The sequence below is a fragment of the Littorina saxatilis genome, linkage group LG10 (genome assembly GCF_037325665.1).
Source record: "Littorina saxatilis isolate snail1 linkage group LG10, US_GU_Lsax_2.0, whole genome shotgun sequence".
In the NCBI taxonomy this organism is placed as follows: Eukaryota; Metazoa; Mollusca; class Gastropoda; order Littorinimorpha; family Littorinidae; genus Littorina; species Littorina saxatilis.
Window position 1 is genome coordinate 29,321,053 of NC_090254.1, and position 19,523 is coordinate 29,340,575.

Here is a 19,523-nt window from a genome sequence, read left to right on the forward strand (position 1 = left end):
ACGGATGTGACCAACTAAACCACAGGTGTTCGGCGTTTTTAATTTCAGTGAAGTTGGTAACATTGGCCTTCAACATATATCACGCAAATCTTACATCAAAAAAGTTAAGAAAACACTCGATTCGACAAAGACCGAAAGGTACGCTACTTTTCACTACATAGATTTGGTAAACTAACGAACGGCGGGTGAAAGTGACGAAGCTCGGAGATATCAACCCAAAATGCTTAATTATGGATTAAAGGAGTCAATTTTGAAAGCTTAGTGACACAATATTCTGCAAACTGTACATTTTTCACCACCAAAACTGAAAAGAGAGGAATTTTGCACTGTACGTTACAGCCGACACAAAAGCCTTGTAGTAAAGTTAACGTGCAATAAATCGAATCGCCAGATCGGGATGGAACGCGTGGGGTTTTTTACTCCCTGATAATGTTAACCATGCTACTTCCTAAAAAATGCTTTTTCATTAAGAATCTATCGTCCTAAGCAAGAAGTGCAGAATAAATCCTAAGTACGTTACATTTACAACAAATCTGAAACCATATTCAACCTAGCGAACATTCAAAAGCCCGACTGCCTCCGATTTTCGACTGAATCATTCAGGTACGAATACTTTTTCCTTTCAAACATTGTTTTTATCATGTTTCGTAAGAAATCACTCGATTTATAGCAGTTTCATTCTCAAAAGTATGTACGTTACTATTTGGATGACGACCATGCACACTTACCCGTAGGGCTGGGCTCGTCCATCTCGCACGTAGGTGTGAAAGTCCTGTTGTCATTGATAGATCATATTCAAATGACCAAGGGAGACTAGTTTGGTCACGCTCGTCACAACATCTCGGCAAAACGAGAACATTTTATTTTGGTTAAAAGTAATTTTTCTTTACACAACATCAATAAATCGTGTCGATTTTCACGAATCACAGACAAAGCATGCATTGCAAGCAATTTTTTAAAATTTGTTTAGACTTAGACTTTGTGAGCCTCGAAATCGATCTTTGGCGGCCATCTTACAATTACCGCGATTTGTGCAACCGTTTGACTGACCGATACCGAATTGACACAAGGATAATAACGTACATCTCGCATCACTTTATCAAGCGAAATGAACGAAGTTGGCAGCTCCGTTGAGCTCATTTTTGGTCTCATTAAACACTGCATTCATTTCCTGTCTGGTTTGTATGAAGGATTTACCCGTCGCGCAGGTGTTCGGAGTACAGTTCTTACAAAACTGAAAGCACCCAAAATCGCGTAACGCTTTTCTCTCCAGAATGACTAGGTAAGGTTGGAATCACATGTCTGTTATTCATTGCTTACGGCATAAATTTGCCACCATGTTATACAAAAACGTTCGTCCATTCATCCTCTTTCATCAAACACAAAAATGTTCTTTGCAAAGAAAGTTTATTAGAAGCAGGAGCCTGCCAAATAATTCAAGCGGGCTCTTTTCTTCTTTCGACGCCATGACAGATTCTTGGCCAAATATATATTTAGTACACTCTTTGACTGCAATTTATGTTCCTTATATGGTCAAACGCATCTTTTTAATCTCCATATAAGGTAAATGGTGGTGTAAAGCTGTGGAAAAACCCAGGAAACCATTGTGTAAATATCTGAGCATGCGCTTTGAAGAGCTAAAACGTTTAGTAAATATCTGAGCATGCGCACTCGTGGTGAAAACTCGTCAAAATTCACTGTACGTCTAATTTTAGCTGCGCACGAATCTTCCAACGCCTGGCTTGGAAACAACAATGGCGCTCCAAGGAAAAAGAGATTTTTCACAGGTTCAAAACAAAATCTCCAGTCTAGTCACATTGGAATAATTTCATACCACCTATATTTATCATCATGGATCTGGAAAAAAGGATATTGCTTAAATTGCGTCCACTTACAAATAAAATGCACCTAAGAAATGAAACCTTGAACGCTGTGACATTTCTGTTGGCTGCAGAGTGTTTCTGCTTGTGAGATCTAAAAGCGACAAGCAATAGAGATTGTGAACGTTAAAGAATGAACGATAACGACAATTCCTACAACAAGTACTTACTTTCTGTAGCCTTATGAGTACGTGCTGCAAGAACATTTCTTTTTATTTTACGCCCGGCCACTGTAAACGATCTCTAGAACTTTGTGAACGACAGCACATTGAAATGTCGCGCGACACACATTTGCCAGCAGACTGACTTTAGAACTTGTGACATCGAATGTTCGAAACAAAATCGGCAAGCCTCGACCCCCGTAAGTGCCCCACTAAATAAAGAAAGTCTCTCGGGATTCGCAACGTGAGTTATAAATAGAACTTTGTGTAATCTCTATATAGTTTTTGCCTTTGCGTTATAAAAAAAATATATGATGAAACGGGCACCTGACCAAAATCAAGGATGGGGAATGTAAACGCAACAAGGTGGGCACTGCCTTCACGAAAGCATTGCCATGCAATCCCTTCAACAACCGACGAGTAGCATTCAAGGACGGGTCAAACGCTAGTGTAAATAGAAGAAGCCTTTGACATCTGCAAGACTATGCTTTCTACTTTCTGAGAAAAAAAATGAAGTAAATTTCCCTGAATAACTCAAGCTTACCTGAGTCGACAAAAGCCTTGACAGGGTGACCGTTAACAGTGCAGTCCACATAGAGCATGACCACTTGACCAAAGCTCTCTGGGGCAAACTCTATGGCAGTCTCCATGTTGCTCTCCACATTCTTCATTCTGTCACAAACAGCAAGGCTTATCTTTACTTTACACCCCTTACAGTTACATACCGCTCCTTTTTGGCTCACATAAGTGTAGCCTATGCGATGCTAACTTTTGTCTGTCTGTGCATGCGTGCGTGCGTGCGTGCGTATGTATGTATGTCTGTGGTAGAAACTTTAACATTTGACTGAACACCGAAATACTAATTTTACCTGGTTATTATTCAAGCAACAGCTTCAAAGTATTGAAGCAATGATCAACATTTCGTCGGCACGTATGTAGTTAAAGTGTGTATCCAAAGAAAACGGGTGGTGGGGGGTTTTGGGGGGGAAAAACAGCTGACTGGTTTGTGTCGTTTGTGGTATGTGGACCAGGTCAGGTGTCAAGGTTAGGTCAGATCGTATGAAGGATTGTGGTATAGATACAGTTATCACTGAGCTGCAGTTCGCCGATTCGGAGAAGATTTCCCATTGTTCGGTTTCGTAGCTCCAGAAAAATAGATAAAGAAGATGACAAAGGAGATTTCCTACAGGTTAATCTGCACAGCGTGTTTCCAGTGTCTGCGCGAGGAAGCGCTGTCGAAAGCGCAGTGTCGATCTGGCCATCTGGCAGCCGTGTCCCCGTAAGTAGGCTACAGACAGACACTAGATCTAGTGTCTGTCTCGCACTCTTGCACCGTTTGTTTGTTTGTTTGCTTAACGCCCAGCCGACCACGAAGGGCCATATCAGGCTCTTGCACCGTGTCACCTATGCTTACTGTGTGTGTGTATGTGTAACGGAGTGATTGAGTTTGTGTTACTGTTTGTCGATTTCTTACGTGAGCCTTGAAGGCTTCGCCTCTTGTTACAAATAGGGTGTAAATGTCATTGTTAATAAAAACAAGTCGCGTGAACTGACAAAACATTTAGTCAATATGTCGGTCTGAAACAAAAGATCAACACTCAAAACCAGTCTTCACATAGACTACATTACTTGTACAAGTAGTAAGGCTTGTCTTAGCCGAAAACCAAGATGGGTCACGCTCATCTCCCCGTCAAAACTTGTCTAAATGTAATTACAAATTCAAATAGCAATAACACTCGCTTGCTTCAAATTGTAAAAAGAAAAACAAATTGTATGAAGCGATATTAAAACATTAGATCAATACTGAATACCCAGGATCAGTCATTATGGAGACTGTGAGGCTAATGGCTAGCCGAAACCCGAATATCAAGATGAATTGCAGTGGGGTCTACAAAGCATGCAAATACAGAACCCATTTTCTTCAACTAGTCTGCTGAGCAAGCACATTTTCAGAGTCAACATGACATAACTATATATTTGGAATCCGAGAATGATAATGATGAAGAATGCAAAGCATTCATTTTTCTAATCTGTCAATAACATTTTAATATTAATGCAAATTTTTAGAATTTTCATGAAGAAATTTATTCATCAATTTTTAAGCTTCCAAGCTAATATGCAATCCTATAGTCCGCACTGGGTTGAAGAATGTTCTGACCAAAATTTCAATCAATTTTAATTAATTTGATAGAAAAATGAGGTTGCCACAGTGCTGCGTCAACTTCTGTAATAAAGATTGGTCCAGTCTTTTTCTGGGAATCATTTAAGTTTTAACGCAAACACACACACCATCATCCTCGTCTGGATTCATAGTCTATCTGAAAACAGTTAGTCAACACTTGAAAAAGTAAGGAATTTTTTTTCTTAATAAATACCTTGAAAGAGCTAAACATTTGTTAACGTACTGTGTGATATGCATTAGTACAGCAGTCCCTCTCATGAACGGACACCCTTGGGCCATAGCAAAACTGTCCGTACATTGCAGGTGTCCGGTCACGGGAGGGGTGACCACACCACCCCCTCCCCCATACACTCACACAGAGACACACAAACAACAGGATTGAGTCTATGCTAATCACTTCTTGTGGCTACTAAACAATAACAATAAACTCCTAATACTTCTTTAAACGTTCTGTAAAAAGGATTTGTATGAAAAGTGTTGAAAAGAAGAGATAAAATAAATCCTCAAGGCAGTGAACACACTCACCATGCACTGACATACGAAAGCAGCCACACAAACACAGCACAGAGGAGCGTGTGCAGATGCTTTGCAAGAATAAGCTTGAAAACCAGTTTGAATAAATAGCAGCAGATAGAGCTGCATGTCATAATCAAGTAATTTATTTGTTTCTTGTCTGGCTTTATTGACTGCATGCCGATCATGTGGCATGGCAGTGACTTTTCACTCTTCAGTCGGAAATACACTGTACATAACACAGCTCCCACTCTCCCTCACTAATGCCTACTCCAAGCCGTGACAACTGATGCTTGGAAATTGTGTGGAAGAGTACACCTCTCTATTTCTCTCCAATGCTCTTCCTGCTGACATGCGGTGACTACCGGACACCCCACAGAGTACTATAGCCAGCTACCCCTCCACCCCCCCCCCTTTCTCTCTCTCACTCCCTCCAGCCATGTACTGTTGGGGGCTGTGGCCAGAGAGGCCAGCTGCACTGTTCACTCAGAGCAAAACCAGTTGACTGTGTCGTAACTTTTGACAAAGCAAGACAACTGAAGGGTTCACAGATTAGGCAACCGACTCACTGCCACTGGTCAAGGCTGAGGGGAAACAAGAGTATCTTGTCAATGAAAGAGGTTACACACAGACACACGATGGGTACACGTGCACTCAAGTTATCAGTGACTGTCATCACACCATTGCGGCTGTGATCTTTGTACCAAGAGCCGGACTGCTCTGTTATCGATTTTGTTGTGGTGAAAATTTGACGATGGTCTGTCCGTACATTGGAGGTATGACCTGCTGTTGGGACCGAAAATGAGTGTCCGCGTCCACGTTTTGCAGGTGTCCGTTTAAGGAGGGGCAAATATAGAAGGAAAACACTCCGTGCCGAGCAAATGTGTCCGTACATGTCAGGTGTCCGCTCACGCCGGGGGCCGTACATTGCAGGGACTGCTGTAGTAAAAGTACCAACGTACTTGTAAAAATTTGAAAAGAACATAAAGGCATACATTTCTTATTTAATACAACAAGAAATACCTCTGAGCCTTTAAAAACATAGGTTTTGTGAGTGTGACTGACCACCATGCATTTATTAACTTAAGTTTCCAACCATACTTTAACCTTTCCAAACATTTTGGAATACCTGACTTTTCAAGCTAAGAACACCATATATATCCCATGACCTCCCTCCTTTGTCTCTGTAAATGTACTCTAGGTATATTTCTTGTATTTCAATTGTTCTCTTGTTACATCTATAATGTAACAATTGCACTCTTATAACACATAAAATAGTGGATAAATAAGGGTGCAACAAATACATCATAGCTGGCTCTACTTTCTGTCGTCCTTGACATTCCAAAATGCACATGTACCTGTCGACCGGATGTGCAAGGGGTTACCACGCTTTTGAGAACTTGCGCGAGAGTCGTTCAGTGCTATAGCTGAGTTTTAGTCTCGACTTGCCGAGACCATCATCACAGCGTCATAGATTTCATGACATCTGTCGTCCATCGCGTCATATTCTGGGGACGTAATCTGTTACGTTTCCTTTTATTGGCTGTTCTATTTCTCTCTTGTGATCAACATGACAAGCCGTATGTGTTTGAGTGTGCATGCTCGTTGGTGCCGGCTCTCTCAACTAAAACAGAAGTCAAACTAGCAATTGTTAAAAACCCAGTCCGTCCGACCAGCACTGCTATGTTCAGGCTATGCTCATGTGAAGTTACAGGCGTGCTCGGTACACACGCCCTTATCAGTACATCATCGACTACGATTGTTCTCTGGACAAGCTGTTTAATGCATTTTCCGAGTATTTCTAGCTCTTCTGTGGCGCAGTATAGACGAAGGTGTCCAAGATCTCAGGAGATGCTTGTGTAACCACTAGGTATTCAGTCAAATCCGTGTAAGAGGCTTTCAACTGACGGGGACAACCAAGCCACCATTATGCACCGACTTGACACAGATCAACAGGCGTGCCTTTAGAATAAGATATGTGCAGAGGTTAAGCCCTCAGTGCCTCATCTGAACAGACAACTAAAGCTTGATGTTTCCGTCACACTTTGTCTTTTAGATCTTCATGGGATATACACAGACCTGTTTACCCCCATGAGTGTTTTGGAGTAATGCTCAGCCCCAAAAATAGTAATCCTGGCACAAAAATAGTAATCATCCAGCCAATTACAACGCACATGACAACTGTGTCTGCGAAACGCAATCATGCACCTATATCCATCATTCACAAACAAAACACATCAGTCAGTTTTTGTAGTCATCATAATTTCAAAGAAGATCACATCAAAAGCACATGCATCACTGATTCTTTTTCTTTTGCTCGTAGTAGGCCTTTTTCAGTGTGTCAAGCGCTTTTCTACGGTACTTGCGCTTGCCGCATGAGTGAGGGTGAGACTTTACCACTAGAAGGCTCTCCAGCGTCTCATCAGACAGACATGATCTCTGGTCAGTCATGTGCTTTTTCACCCCATTTTACCATTGAAAAAAACAATGCCAAACATTTTTCATTAATAAAAAAAATAAATAAATAAAATAAAAAAATTTTACTTTTTTTTTTTTTTAATGAAAATTGTAGTCTTGACACGGATAGCGGAATGGCGTATTTTTTGCAGAAAATCGTAATAAATTACGCCAAAATCGTAAGGGTAAACAGGTCTGTATACAGGTTACAACACTCATGATTTTTTATATGGCTTGTATTTCAGTCAAGACCCAGCAAGAATATCAAAGGGACTCACTTGCCAGAGGCTCGTGAGTCCCTTGATATTCATCCGCTGGGTCTTGACTGAAATACAAGTCATATAAAAAAAACACTCGTGTTGTAACCTCTCTCTCTCTCTCTATCATTATATATATATATGTTCGTCTACCTGACCTCTACAATGCAACAACCCTATTACAGACACCAATGACATCAGCTTGGCGGCAACAAGGCTGGCTTGAAAAAGTCTGTTGAATACAGTTGCATGCAGCGTTTCAGACCTTTGGTGCTTGCTCCGAGTTTTTAGTGGGCGTGTGTCTGTTACAGTGCTATTGCATTTGGTTGTTCTTGTTGTAATCCCAGTCATCTGTTGTAGGCGTCAGTTTGTGATTTGAATGCGACTCGCTGTAAGCTTATCTGCAATAACACATTATTATGTACCTCTGAATCTAAACGAAACAAACGGCTGTGATTCACAAGAACTCTTGCGATGGCTTTTGACTGTTCAGAGGAACTGGCGATAGGCATAACCGTCGTCTGCTACGAGAACCACGACCTTGCGTGACCCTGCTTCCGGGCTTTTCTTTTTTCAAACTTTCAAAACTTCTAATTGTACTGATCTTGTCTTGATGAAAAAAGAATTCTTTTATGATTTAAGAATGTTTGTGTAACAAGCTGTCAATTTATTATTTAGATTTCAAAAGTTAGGTCTAGCACCAAAACGCACCACGGTCCGATTTTGTTATCAGACAATCCGCAAAATCAAATTCTTTGAAAATTGCTCGCTCTTTACGTAGGGCACCTAGGATGTTCCCGTTCGGTGAGCGTTCAAATGGAAGGGTGTTTGTACTGTGTGTAAAAGCCTGACAGTATCTGTGAAGGTTTACAGGAGGCGTACTGTGCTTGTATTCACATTTTTCATCAGAAACGCATGCAAGAGCACATGCAAGAGCACACTTCCAGTAAAAGACAAAAATTAAAGCACGCCCTTTATCTACCAAAACAAGTATGGCAAAAGTCTGACCCATCTTCACAATGGTAACACTAACAACCGTCTTGACCTCAATTTTAGAATTTTCCAAAGTCATACATTGAGGGCTTTCATTGTAGCTCTAGCAGTGACCTTTACATTTGATGGAGGTCATCCAAACTTTGTGAATGAACAAAGCTCTAAGTGAGCTAAGGTCACACTGGGGCCATTTTGTTGTTGAACATTTAACATTTGACTTTTTCTACATTTCTTGCAGCAAGTTTGACTTTTGTCAAGAATGTTTGCAGTCAGACCCCTCAAACTCGCAAATCACTGCATTGTCTAAATGACAGCCAATGTCCCTTGGACTCCTAATAACGTCAAAATCTCAAAAATAGCATCTTAGAAAGTAGCTGTAAAACAACAGTTTTTTGTTGACAGACAAACAGACCACCAGCTGGACGGCTGCCAGTTGAGTTCATTACATCCAAACCTAACTCAATACTTTCACTGAATGAATACTCAGGTGAGTCAAAACAGGTAATTTGCACAGCGATTCCGATCAATACTGCACGATCGGAGAGAAAGATGTGAAAGTTGACATGTAGTTCACAAAGTGCCTCGCACAACTGGAAAGTGCAGCAAATACCTATACATTACAAGTACAACCTTCAAATGCAGCCAATATGTAACCCTCCACCACGGAATGAGTCGCATGTCACCTTTGCATGATTTTCATATTTTTACATTTTCCTAAAGAGTTTTTTATGCTCTATCCAGTGGTGAAAACCGTTTTTAGAAAAGAGCGAAAACTTTTTGAGTTATAAGCCTGTGTCTAAGGTGACCCTCACACCCCCCGGACTCATATTAAGCCTAGCGCAGATCCGCGCGAGGTGACATGCGACTCATTCCGTGGTGGAGGGTCACATATTACCACACAAAAAACAAGCTACAACTGATCCCCCCCCCCCCCCAAATAAATAAATAAATAAATAAAAAATAGTACGATCACTGACTCAGTGTATAAGGGGTCAGAAAGGAAGTTTTTTCACAACAATTAACAATAAGTGAATAAATTATAAAATAAAAGGTTAGAAAAAAGGCTATGCAGGTTCTCTACACCAGGTGCACCATGCAAGAGCGAAACAAGTGGGTAGACATCTTGAAGCAAAGGAAAACCAAGCCCACCAGCAGCGAAACAAGTGGGTCAACATCTTGAAGCAGAGAAAAACAAGCCCACCAGCAGCGAAACAAGTGGGTCAACATCTTGAAGCAGAGAAAAACAAGCCCACCAGCAGCGAAACAAGTGGGTCAACATCTTGAAGCAGAGAAAAACAAGCCCACCAGCAGCGAAACAAGTGGGTCAACATCTTGAAGCAGAGAAAACCAAGCCCACCAGCAGCGAAACAAGTGGGTCAACATCTTGAAGCAGAGAAAAACAAGCCCACCAGCAGCGAAACAAGTGGGTAGACATCTTGAAGCAAAGGAAAACCAAGCCCACCAGCAGCGAAACAAGTGGGTCAACATCTTGAAGCAGAGAAAAACAAGCCCATCAACCAAACAACACAAAATGAGGTCGATGAAAAGCCAGGTGCACAAGACAAGAGGCAGAAGAAAGGGGTGAGACTCTGGACCTACCAAAGGCCGAGGGATGTGCAATCTGACACAGAACTACAGTAATGCACAGCCCACGGCCCAAGGCAAGCAGCCCACAACATCCAGTGCAATCCAACATCAACAACATGCATCAACTACAGGCAGCTCACTTCCACACACAAATACTGCTTTACCATAACAACGCCATGACCAATGGTGCAGTAAGTGTGACAACCGACACACTAAAAGTAAAAATGTGCACAATATCTAGTTCTGCTCATTCATAAACACAAACAAACAAATAAGTAATAGCAACAATGATTAAGCTATCATTTATCGCTGTAAAATCATTCTGTGAGTCACAATATGGACAAACTACTGGTGACCGATTTCCATGGACAATCACCTAAACTAGGAACACTGCCCTATGCAGTACAGGCTTGGACAAAGCAAGCAAAATTGGAGCCAGTCCCCTCAAGAACCAAGCATTCACTGCGCATCACTCCTTCTATAGTCACCCACACTGTACCTCAGTCACATCTGATCAACCAGGACACTGTGCAGGCAAACAAAAGTTCAAATTGCTAATCCACAGAAACAAGTTTCAGGGCAAAGCAGTGAGCATTCCAAAGCAAAGAGAGGGGAAAAGTGGCAGCGAGGAAAGGAGATGCAAAGAGAAGGTCGGGACTTGTGCAATTTGTTCCATGCAACACAAGCTACTCAAATCCTAACCTACTCTTCAGCACCCATAAATTATACTTTTCAATTAACATTTGAGTATTTCAGACATTTTGTAGTCCAGGGTAAATCATGTAGATAAAATGTATGTCTGAGCTCAGTGTGACTGAAACGGACATCTTTTCTTGCACCTTTTTTTGTTTAAAACTGTTCCTTTTCTGCGGATAGCACATGCATGAACTAGCAAGCAGGAAATATGAACCATGTGTTATAGAACTGCAGCAACTAGTTTTTCAATTCCAAGGGACTGCAAGCTCACAACAACACCCAGCACACATTAAACAAAACAAAGCAAAACAAAAATGACAACACTGAAAACCTAAAACACTGCACAGATTCACAGCTTCATTACCTTGTGAGCAAAACAAAAGACAAACAACTGCATCTAATCACCACCATTTAGGGTGACAAGATGGATGGGGCAACCACAGGAACTTAGCAGAAATCGTGAATTGAAAGAAAACCAGGGTCCATAAGGGAATGAAATCAAAGAAACCACAACTGAATCCAACCACAGAATGATTCAATACCACAGAAAAACAACTGAGGTTCTGAAAACCAAAAATGACAACAAACACAAAATCATTCTGCAGAACAGAATGTGCTAATCATTGAATTCTGAAGACATTAATGTATGTGTTAAACCATTCAGTTCCACAAAAACTAAATCAGGGGGTGTAAACACTGCAAAACCACAAAACAAATCAAAACAGAAAACTGGAAAGGAAATTAAAGCAGGCTTGGCCAGTCAAGAATAGGCCGGGACACGTGCAATTTGCTGTTCAGTCACAATATTGCAAGCATCCTGACCTTCTCTTAGCTGGCAAATAATAAACACAGCAGGCACCAAATAAATCCACACGGGCAGAGATCAAACCTTGATGATCAAATACACCCCAAAACATCAACTGAATACTCCAATATGCAAGCCTCCAATAACACTGACAATTAAAAAATAAAAAAAACTGAAAGAGAAAGCAGAAAAATCACACCAACACCACATAAACTTAAAATCCAAAACAGTCAGGGGAGAGAGATATACACAACTTTGCATGCGAGCAGAGTGTATCAAAAGTACCAGTCAGGTTAACATATCAACTTTCTTTCTTTCTTTCTTTATTTGGTGTTTAACGTCGTTTTCAACCGCGAAGGTTATATCGCGACGGGGAAAGGGGGGTAGATGCGATATATAGAGCCACTTGTTAATTGTCTCTTGTTCACAAAAGCACTAATCAAAAAATTGCTCCAGGGGCTTGCAACGTAGTACAATATATTACCTTACTGGGAGAAAACATATCAACATTTACCAAACAAACAACTTGGGGCTTAGTCAAAATTGTAATTTACAGATTAAAAACATTAGGTACTCATTGAGCCTGACTTGGAGTAGGAGTTGGAATATCAAAACACATCCAACAGGAAAGGTCTGTCTTAAAACAAACATGTAATACCTAGTTACCTTTACTACTACTTGGTGCCATATAAAATAGCAATACATTATAAACAGCTGGTGGTGCTTTCATCTGGTACATGAGTGTCAAATCACTTATCTCAAATTAGATGCAATTATATAGTAAGGAAGTCAGATAAGGATCAAATATACATACAAGTTACAACTACCAGATCAATTCTGCATTAAAATTACACTATCTGTGCTATTGTGTTAACCAGCCTAAACTTTCTGAAAGGCTCTTCAACAGAAAAAAACAAAGAAAATTAGCTAAACAACAAACATATCCAGACAAAAACAAGAAATGCAAGATTACAGAAAGAAATAATAACAATAAAATCACTAAGCCATTGAGGGAAAACACAAACATGCCTTGTTTACAACACTAGTAGTATTCCTGCATGAGATAACTGCTTCCTACAGCTCACCTTATCTCTTCTGCAATACGTTTTTGAATATCGGGGTCAAACGGGTTTGCACTGAGCAATGATATCCTGTCACGCTCCGCTTTCTTTCTCTCTTCCTGCTGTTGCAGAAACACTCCGGTGAATTTCTCTGTAACCAAGCAGACAAACATATCTATTAACATATGTATATGGCCAAGAATCTGTCAAGGAGTCTAAAAAGTGTTAAAATTTTTAGACTTTTTTAAACCTCCTTAAATTTACATGAATAAACATCTCGGTATTCCTGTCCTTCAATTGCAGCATTTCATTTTTCAGTCAAGTGTTCGGTTTATCAAATATTTGCAGATAAAGCACAAATGACTGTATGTTACATTTACACCATAACATAATTTTAAGGTGCTGTCATTTTCTTAGGTTCAGCTTTAGGCAACTGTTTCACTATCCAATGGCTTGATGGCTGAATGTAGAGTTGATCTGTACTAAAGCAACACTTGAACAAAGTTTCTCCTGTCTCAATATAAGCAAAATAATTTATCCGTTATTTACTTTACACCAAAGCCCAGAATCAAAGATACAATTCAACATTTACCTATTTACACTGTTTTTAAAACAATGAAATTCTCTATGGAAGTGCAGAAAAGGTTCCAGTAAATGTTCATGTCATTTGTTTTGCAAACCTTAACACTTTCGCGACGGGAGGTGACTATATTAGTAATAGCGCTGCAACGCCCACGGACGGGAAGTGACTATTTTAGTATTAGACATACAAGGTACACGACTCGTGATTGCTTCCCGGTTTTTGAAGCTTGCAGTAAATTGAGTTGTTTCCCTTGACACACTTGGTGTGCCCTTCCGCCATATGTAAAATTAGCCTGGTTTGTGCGGTTTTTTCGAGAAAAAAAATGAATCGAAGGCGAGCCTTGTCACGGGAGGAGATTCTCCGGATGTTGGATCTTGAGGACCCTGTAGATCATGTTTTCGCCTCAAGAAAGCGATAATAGCAGTGATATTGAGGAAGAAACAGTCCCGTTGTTGCTGCTAGTATGAGTCGGCAAACTACACGTGTTAGGGTGGTACTGCATGAATCTTCGAATGTGTAGTTGCAAGGGGGGCGTGGCAGCACTGATAACAATGGATGGCTGGAGCCTAATCCTTTTGGAAATGTTCATAGGTGTACAGTTGGGACTTTGTTGTGAAAATGTGACTTATATTCAATATGGATTACCTAGACATCATTTGGTGAGTGTTACAGTTTTGTTTCATTTGAGTCAGGATGCTGTGAGTGAATGCGGGATTTGCTTGTTTTTTTCTTTGTACTGTCTCCTTATTTCTGTGTAGAATTTTAACAATATTTCAGCTAATTCATAGGTTTTACACCTTGTTTGGTTATAACATTATTTATAATACTTTCTGTTAAAAAATAACTTTTAAAAAAGCAGTGGAAAAGAAAACACACACAAAAAAACGTTAAAAAACACAAATTATCCCCCTTTCACCCCCCTTTGCTAAAACAAATCGCGTGACAAACTTATAAATAGCACGACTGAACTGGGCATCCATTTTTTAATTAGTACACAAAATTTGGTGGTGATTGGACTTAATTCAAGCTTGCTAGACAGATTTCTTTACAGTTACTGTTTTTTGGGAAGTTTCTTGGTGGCAAGCTTGGGCAGGCAGGACGTTAACGCCGTGGCAATGCTAGTCACAATAGTGTTAACCTCAATCATAAGGTTATTACTTAATTTGATAAAAGCACTGTCAGCGGTGTAGAAATTATTATCAAATCACCCTCTTTAAATATTTTTGCACTATTTTGGTCTGCAGTTTTTTTAGTTACAAACAAGAAATCATAACGATAGAATAGTCAGGTTGGTACTCCACTACGGTACCAAATGATAATTTTACCCATGATCTGTACGTTACTTTACACCAAACAGCGAGTACAAGGTACTGAATTTACATTTAATGGGCTATGCTCACATCAGTTAAACAGTATTTCTAACTTGTTTGTTCTAAGCGACCTGTCTCAAGTCAAAATAAAGGGTTAAATTAATGGTTGTGCCTTTTTGGTTGTGTGTACATCTTTACACAAAAGGATAGTGTAAAGTAACATACAGAAGGCTCCGAAGATCTGCAGGTCCATTTCAAGGGTAATTTCTCTTTTATTTAGCTCATAAACCCTCAACAGACTTATGTGCTGTTTTTAGCATTATTATGTGCTGCATATGGTCTCAGTAAAAAAACAAGGTGAGGTAAATTTTGTCATTCAGTCTGCTTGTTTTCATGCTGAAACAAAGGTTTGGTCTTGCTGGTTGTTTTTAAACAATGATAAGTTATCTTCTGTCTCTAAAACAAATTTATTGTCATTTTCAAGTATTCTCAGTATGTACGTTACATTTACACCTCTGTCAGAAGGCCTCACTTAAGTCTCTACAAGCCAACAGGTGCAAGCACTAGGAATCCTGGGGTCCTGATTTGGCCTATTATGGTCCGCTGGACCCGAAAAGCAACAGCTAACTAACTAACTAACTAGGAATCCTGTGACCATAGTTTAACTACCAGGTGTCTGAGGTATAAGAAAACACACACTTTTGTGTATTATGGCATTATTTAAAGACTGTGACAAAACTTGTTTGGGCAAGTAGATACAATTTCATTTACACCAAACCCATATTTTCAACTTAGAAGTACAATTAAATTACATCAAACACAACTTTTTCGCTCAATTTTTTAAAAATTACAATCATCCTACCTAATGACCTTCCTCTGCTATGATTTTTAAGTAAGTTTGACCAAAAACATTTTTTTAAGATAGTTTCCCTTTTTTCATGATTATTTACACCAAATGTAACATACAGACGAGCTAAAAAAGAACGCTCAAAATCCAAAACCTATGTTCAGATCAAACTTTCATTAATCTAACATATGTTTCTCCATCCATTTCTGGACCTATTATAAATTAGATTGAGATGATACCCTTATCAGTACTTGGTTATTCAATGCACAATGTACCATGCGTTTCGTGTAACGCCTTGTGTGCCCAAAAAGGTGCTTTTTTTCTTGAACAAAGTCAATTTTCTCAGCATCCAGACGACTGACAGACGTAAATTTGGTATGGATAGAATCTGCATGAAGAATACTTTATAACTGTATTGTTTATATTGTAGTCATTTAAAAACAGAATAAAATACAAAGTAATAAAAGTATCCAGAACAGGATTTAGGCACTTGGACACCTTGACAGATTCCTGACCATATATGGGTATGTGCGTCACAGATTCAAACAAAAAAGAAGTCGGGTGTGTAAAAAAAAAAAACAGTCTGAAACCAACATCACGGCCTCAGTTAAACTCACAGCCCCAAGAAGCATGATGAGGTCTGGCTAGCACCACGGGTCTGCTTTTGTTGGTCTCACTCTTTAAATCATTTGCTTGTCTCTTGTACACAAGCGTCTGGATCTAAAACATTAGTGTTTTCCACTTCCAGACCAATAGTCTTTGGCTGAAAACTTGTGCCAGATCATCTGAATATTTTGAATAATCCTGTCCTGATTTTAATTGGCTGTTGAAGCCCCTTGGATAGCAAAGTTTAACACAAGCCCCTCATCACTGGATGTAATTGTAAGTGATAATGGAATCACAGCTCCATTGTGCATGCTATCCTGTGTCCACTCAATATGATTCCCTCTTCTTTCCAAAATGTGCTCTTGGGGCCCCACTATTCACTGCCATCATGAAACCTGACAACCAAACATCACGTAAAAATGCCCTATTGAAATTCATGAAGCCGGTCAAATGTCCTTTTCATGTTGACGTGGTCAGGACATTTGTCCCATTCATGAAAAACTGTATCACTACATCCCTGGGCATCTGCAGGTAAACCAACCTAAACTCCCACTCAGCAGTGCTTCTGCCAAAGGCGGGTTGCGTTCTTTCAGCAGGGCCAACTGGTGAGGGTTTTCAAGAAACATCTCGCGAACGGTGGCTGGATCATGCTCCCCTCCTCCTCCTCCTCCTGCTGGTCCCGCTCGACTTGCTGCCGCCGCCTGGCTGCTTCCTGGCAGCTGAATGCCTGCGAAGTCAATCCTCGGAACATCTACAACAAGGTGAACATTACCAATGAGTTTCAAAAGGTCAGCCAGAAGCTCACGACACTGATGGTTAAAAATGTGAGATCTATGTGCAAAAAGGGCCAGCCAGAAACAAAGCTTTCTCTTTGTGACCCATTTCTTTCTGTCTTTATTTGGTGTTTAACGTCGTTTTCAACCACGAAGGTTATATCGCAACGGGGAAAGGGGGGAGATGGGATAGAGCCACTTGTTAATTGTTTCTTGTTCACAAAAGCACTAATCAAAAAATTGCTCCAGGGGCTTGCAACGTAGTACAATATATTACCTTACTGGGAGAATGCAAGTTTCCAGTACAAAGGACTTAACATTTCTTACATACTGCTTGACTAAAATCTTTACAAACATTGACTATATTCTATACAAGAAACACTTAACAAGGGTAAAAAGAGAAACAGAATCCGTTAGTCGCCTCTTACGACATGCTGGGGAGCATCGGGTAAATTCTTCCCCCTAACCCGCGGGGGGAACTTTGTGACCCAACCAGATGATGTACTTCATACCAGAGATAAAGCAGCCTAGCATTAGGCATCAGGTGACCGTAACCCCATAAATAATCAAATCAGACAGATTAGCACACAAAATAATACGAAACTTAGAAAGAAAAGAAAATTAGATTTCCCCCACCAAATTTTCCTTCAAAAAAGCCTCCGTTAACAAACATGACATAAGTTCTTTATTTTTTCTTATTTCTTATTTTTTGGGGTCTGTTTTTGGCTCACGTAAGTGTAGCCTATGCGATGCTAACTTCTGTCTGTCTGTGCGTACATGCGTGCGTGCGTGCGTATGTATGTATGTCTGTGGTAGAAACTTTAACATTTGACTGAATACCAAAATACTCATTTTACCTGGTTATTATTCAAGCAACAGCTTCAAAGTATTGAAGCAATGATCAACATTTTGTCGGCACGTATGTAGTTAAAGTGTGTATCCAAAGAAAACGGGTGGTGGGGGGTTTTGGGGGGGTAAAAACAGCTGACTGGTTTGTGCCGTGTGTGGTATGTAGACCAGGTCAGGGGTCAAGGTTAGGTCAGATCGCGTGAAGGATTGTGGTATAGATGCAGTTATCACCGAGCTGCAGTTCGCCGAATCGGAGAAGACGATTTCCCATTGTTCGGTTTCGTAGCTCCAGAAAAATAGATAAAGAAGATTTCCTACAGGTTAATCTGCACAGCGTGTTTCCAGTGTCTGCGCGAGGAAGCGCTGTCGAAAGCGCAGTGTCGATCTGGCCATCTGGCAGTCATGTCCCCGTAAGTAGGCTACAGACAGACACTAGATCTAGTGTCTGTCTCGCACTCTTGCACCGTGTCACCTGTGCTTACTGTGTGTGTGTATGTGTGACGGAGTGATTGAGTTTGTGTTACTGTTTGTCGATTTCTTACGTGAGCCTTGAAGGCTTCGCCTCTTGTTACTTTTAGTTTTAGAATTTTTACTGCTGCGGTCAAAGTCATACCATTCCTATCATTAAAATGAGTTGGAGATAGCTTTGATATGGATAGAAATTAAGCAGGCCGAGATTTTGTTTGTCGTAATATAAATTATAATCTTATTTATCAGGGTCCATGGTAAAATGCAGAAATTGTATCTGTCAGATAAGTATTGAAAGCAGTTTCCAAAGCATTACCTTGATCAAAGATATCTTCTTTCTTGAGCATCATTCCACTTGGTGGTCACAATCACAATCACAATCCTTTCTCAGTTTCTGTACAAGACTGGAATTTTGCTGTTCAATTGATTCTGTACATTGCCATAGTAGTGGAATTACGGAGCTAAAGGGGTACCACTTATTGCAACAAAAAATGAAATCAACACAGACTGGTAGATAAAGTGTCCTTTAGTACCCAGTTCAAAATCTAAGCCCTGAGGTAATGGAATAAGTGAGTTATCGGATCAGAAAACTCATGCAATCACACGGAACAAGCAGATTTGACTGGTTTGGCCTGCCGTCGCAAAGCCGGAAGTTTATGCGCGCCATGCACTCAAAGTCTGGTCGAACGTGCTTCGTGTGGCCACATGCAAAAAGGTGAGTAATCGATAATCTTTACGTTTTTATTCGTCCTTTAACATTTTTACCACCTCATTTTCTCGGCTGCATGTGTAGAATGCTAGCGCTAGTTCTTTCTGTCTTTATTTGGTGTTTAACGTCGTTTTCAACCACGAAGGTTATATCGCAACGGGGAAAGGGGGGAGATGGGATAGAGCCACTTGTCAATTGTTTCTTGTTCACAAAAGCACTAATCAAAAATCTGCTCCAGGGGCTTGCAACGTAGTACAATGTATTACCTTACTGGGAGAATGCAAGTTTCCAGTACAAAGGACTTAACATTTCTTACATACGGCTTGACTAAAATATTTACAAAAATTGACTATATTCTATACAAGAAACACTTAACAAGGGTAAAAAGAGAAACAGAATCCGTTAGTCACCTCTTACGACATGCTGGGGAGCATCGGGTAAATTCTTCCCCCTAACCCGCGGGGGGTAGCGCTAGTTCTTTATTTATGCCATACGAATGCATTGGAAAGAAAAAAGCCTGATATGAAGACGACCTAGCTTCGCTAAAAGTTTGTCTGCTTCCAGACAGCACAACATGAGTCTAAAACTTGTTTTACCGTTTCATACGTGCAGATAATCTTTGCAGTGGATAAGCTCAGCATCACAAATACAATTATGAAGTTAGATTAGAAAAAAATGTATATATATTATACTCAAAGACCGTGCGAATTGTTGATCGTGCTTCCAGTATGTTTGGTAGGCGAATGTTGTCAAAAATAACCTTCCTGTTGCACTGTTCGGTGATGT

At 40.2% G+C, this 19,523-nt stretch overlaps 1 protein-coding gene across 2 annotated transcripts in view; it reads right to left on the reverse strand.

Annotated features, from left to right (window-relative positions):
- Positions 1 to 19,523, reverse strand: part of LOC138979021 (protein DDI1 homolog 2-like) — a 67,221-nt gene that overhangs the window by 39,666 nt on the left and 8,032 nt on the right. For both annotated transcript variants that reach the window (XM_070351837.1, XM_070351836.1), the window contains exons 2-4: positions 16,480 to 16,689; positions 12,617 to 12,743; positions 2,586 to 2,713 (exon numbers count right to left, since the gene is read on the reverse strand). In XM_070351837.1, the coding sequence (XP_070207938.1) occupies positions 2,586 to 2,713; positions 12,617 to 12,743; positions 16,480 to 16,689 (465 nt within the window). The remainder of the gene's footprint in view (positions 1 to 2,585; positions 2,714 to 12,616; positions 12,744 to 16,479; positions 16,690 to 19,523) is intronic.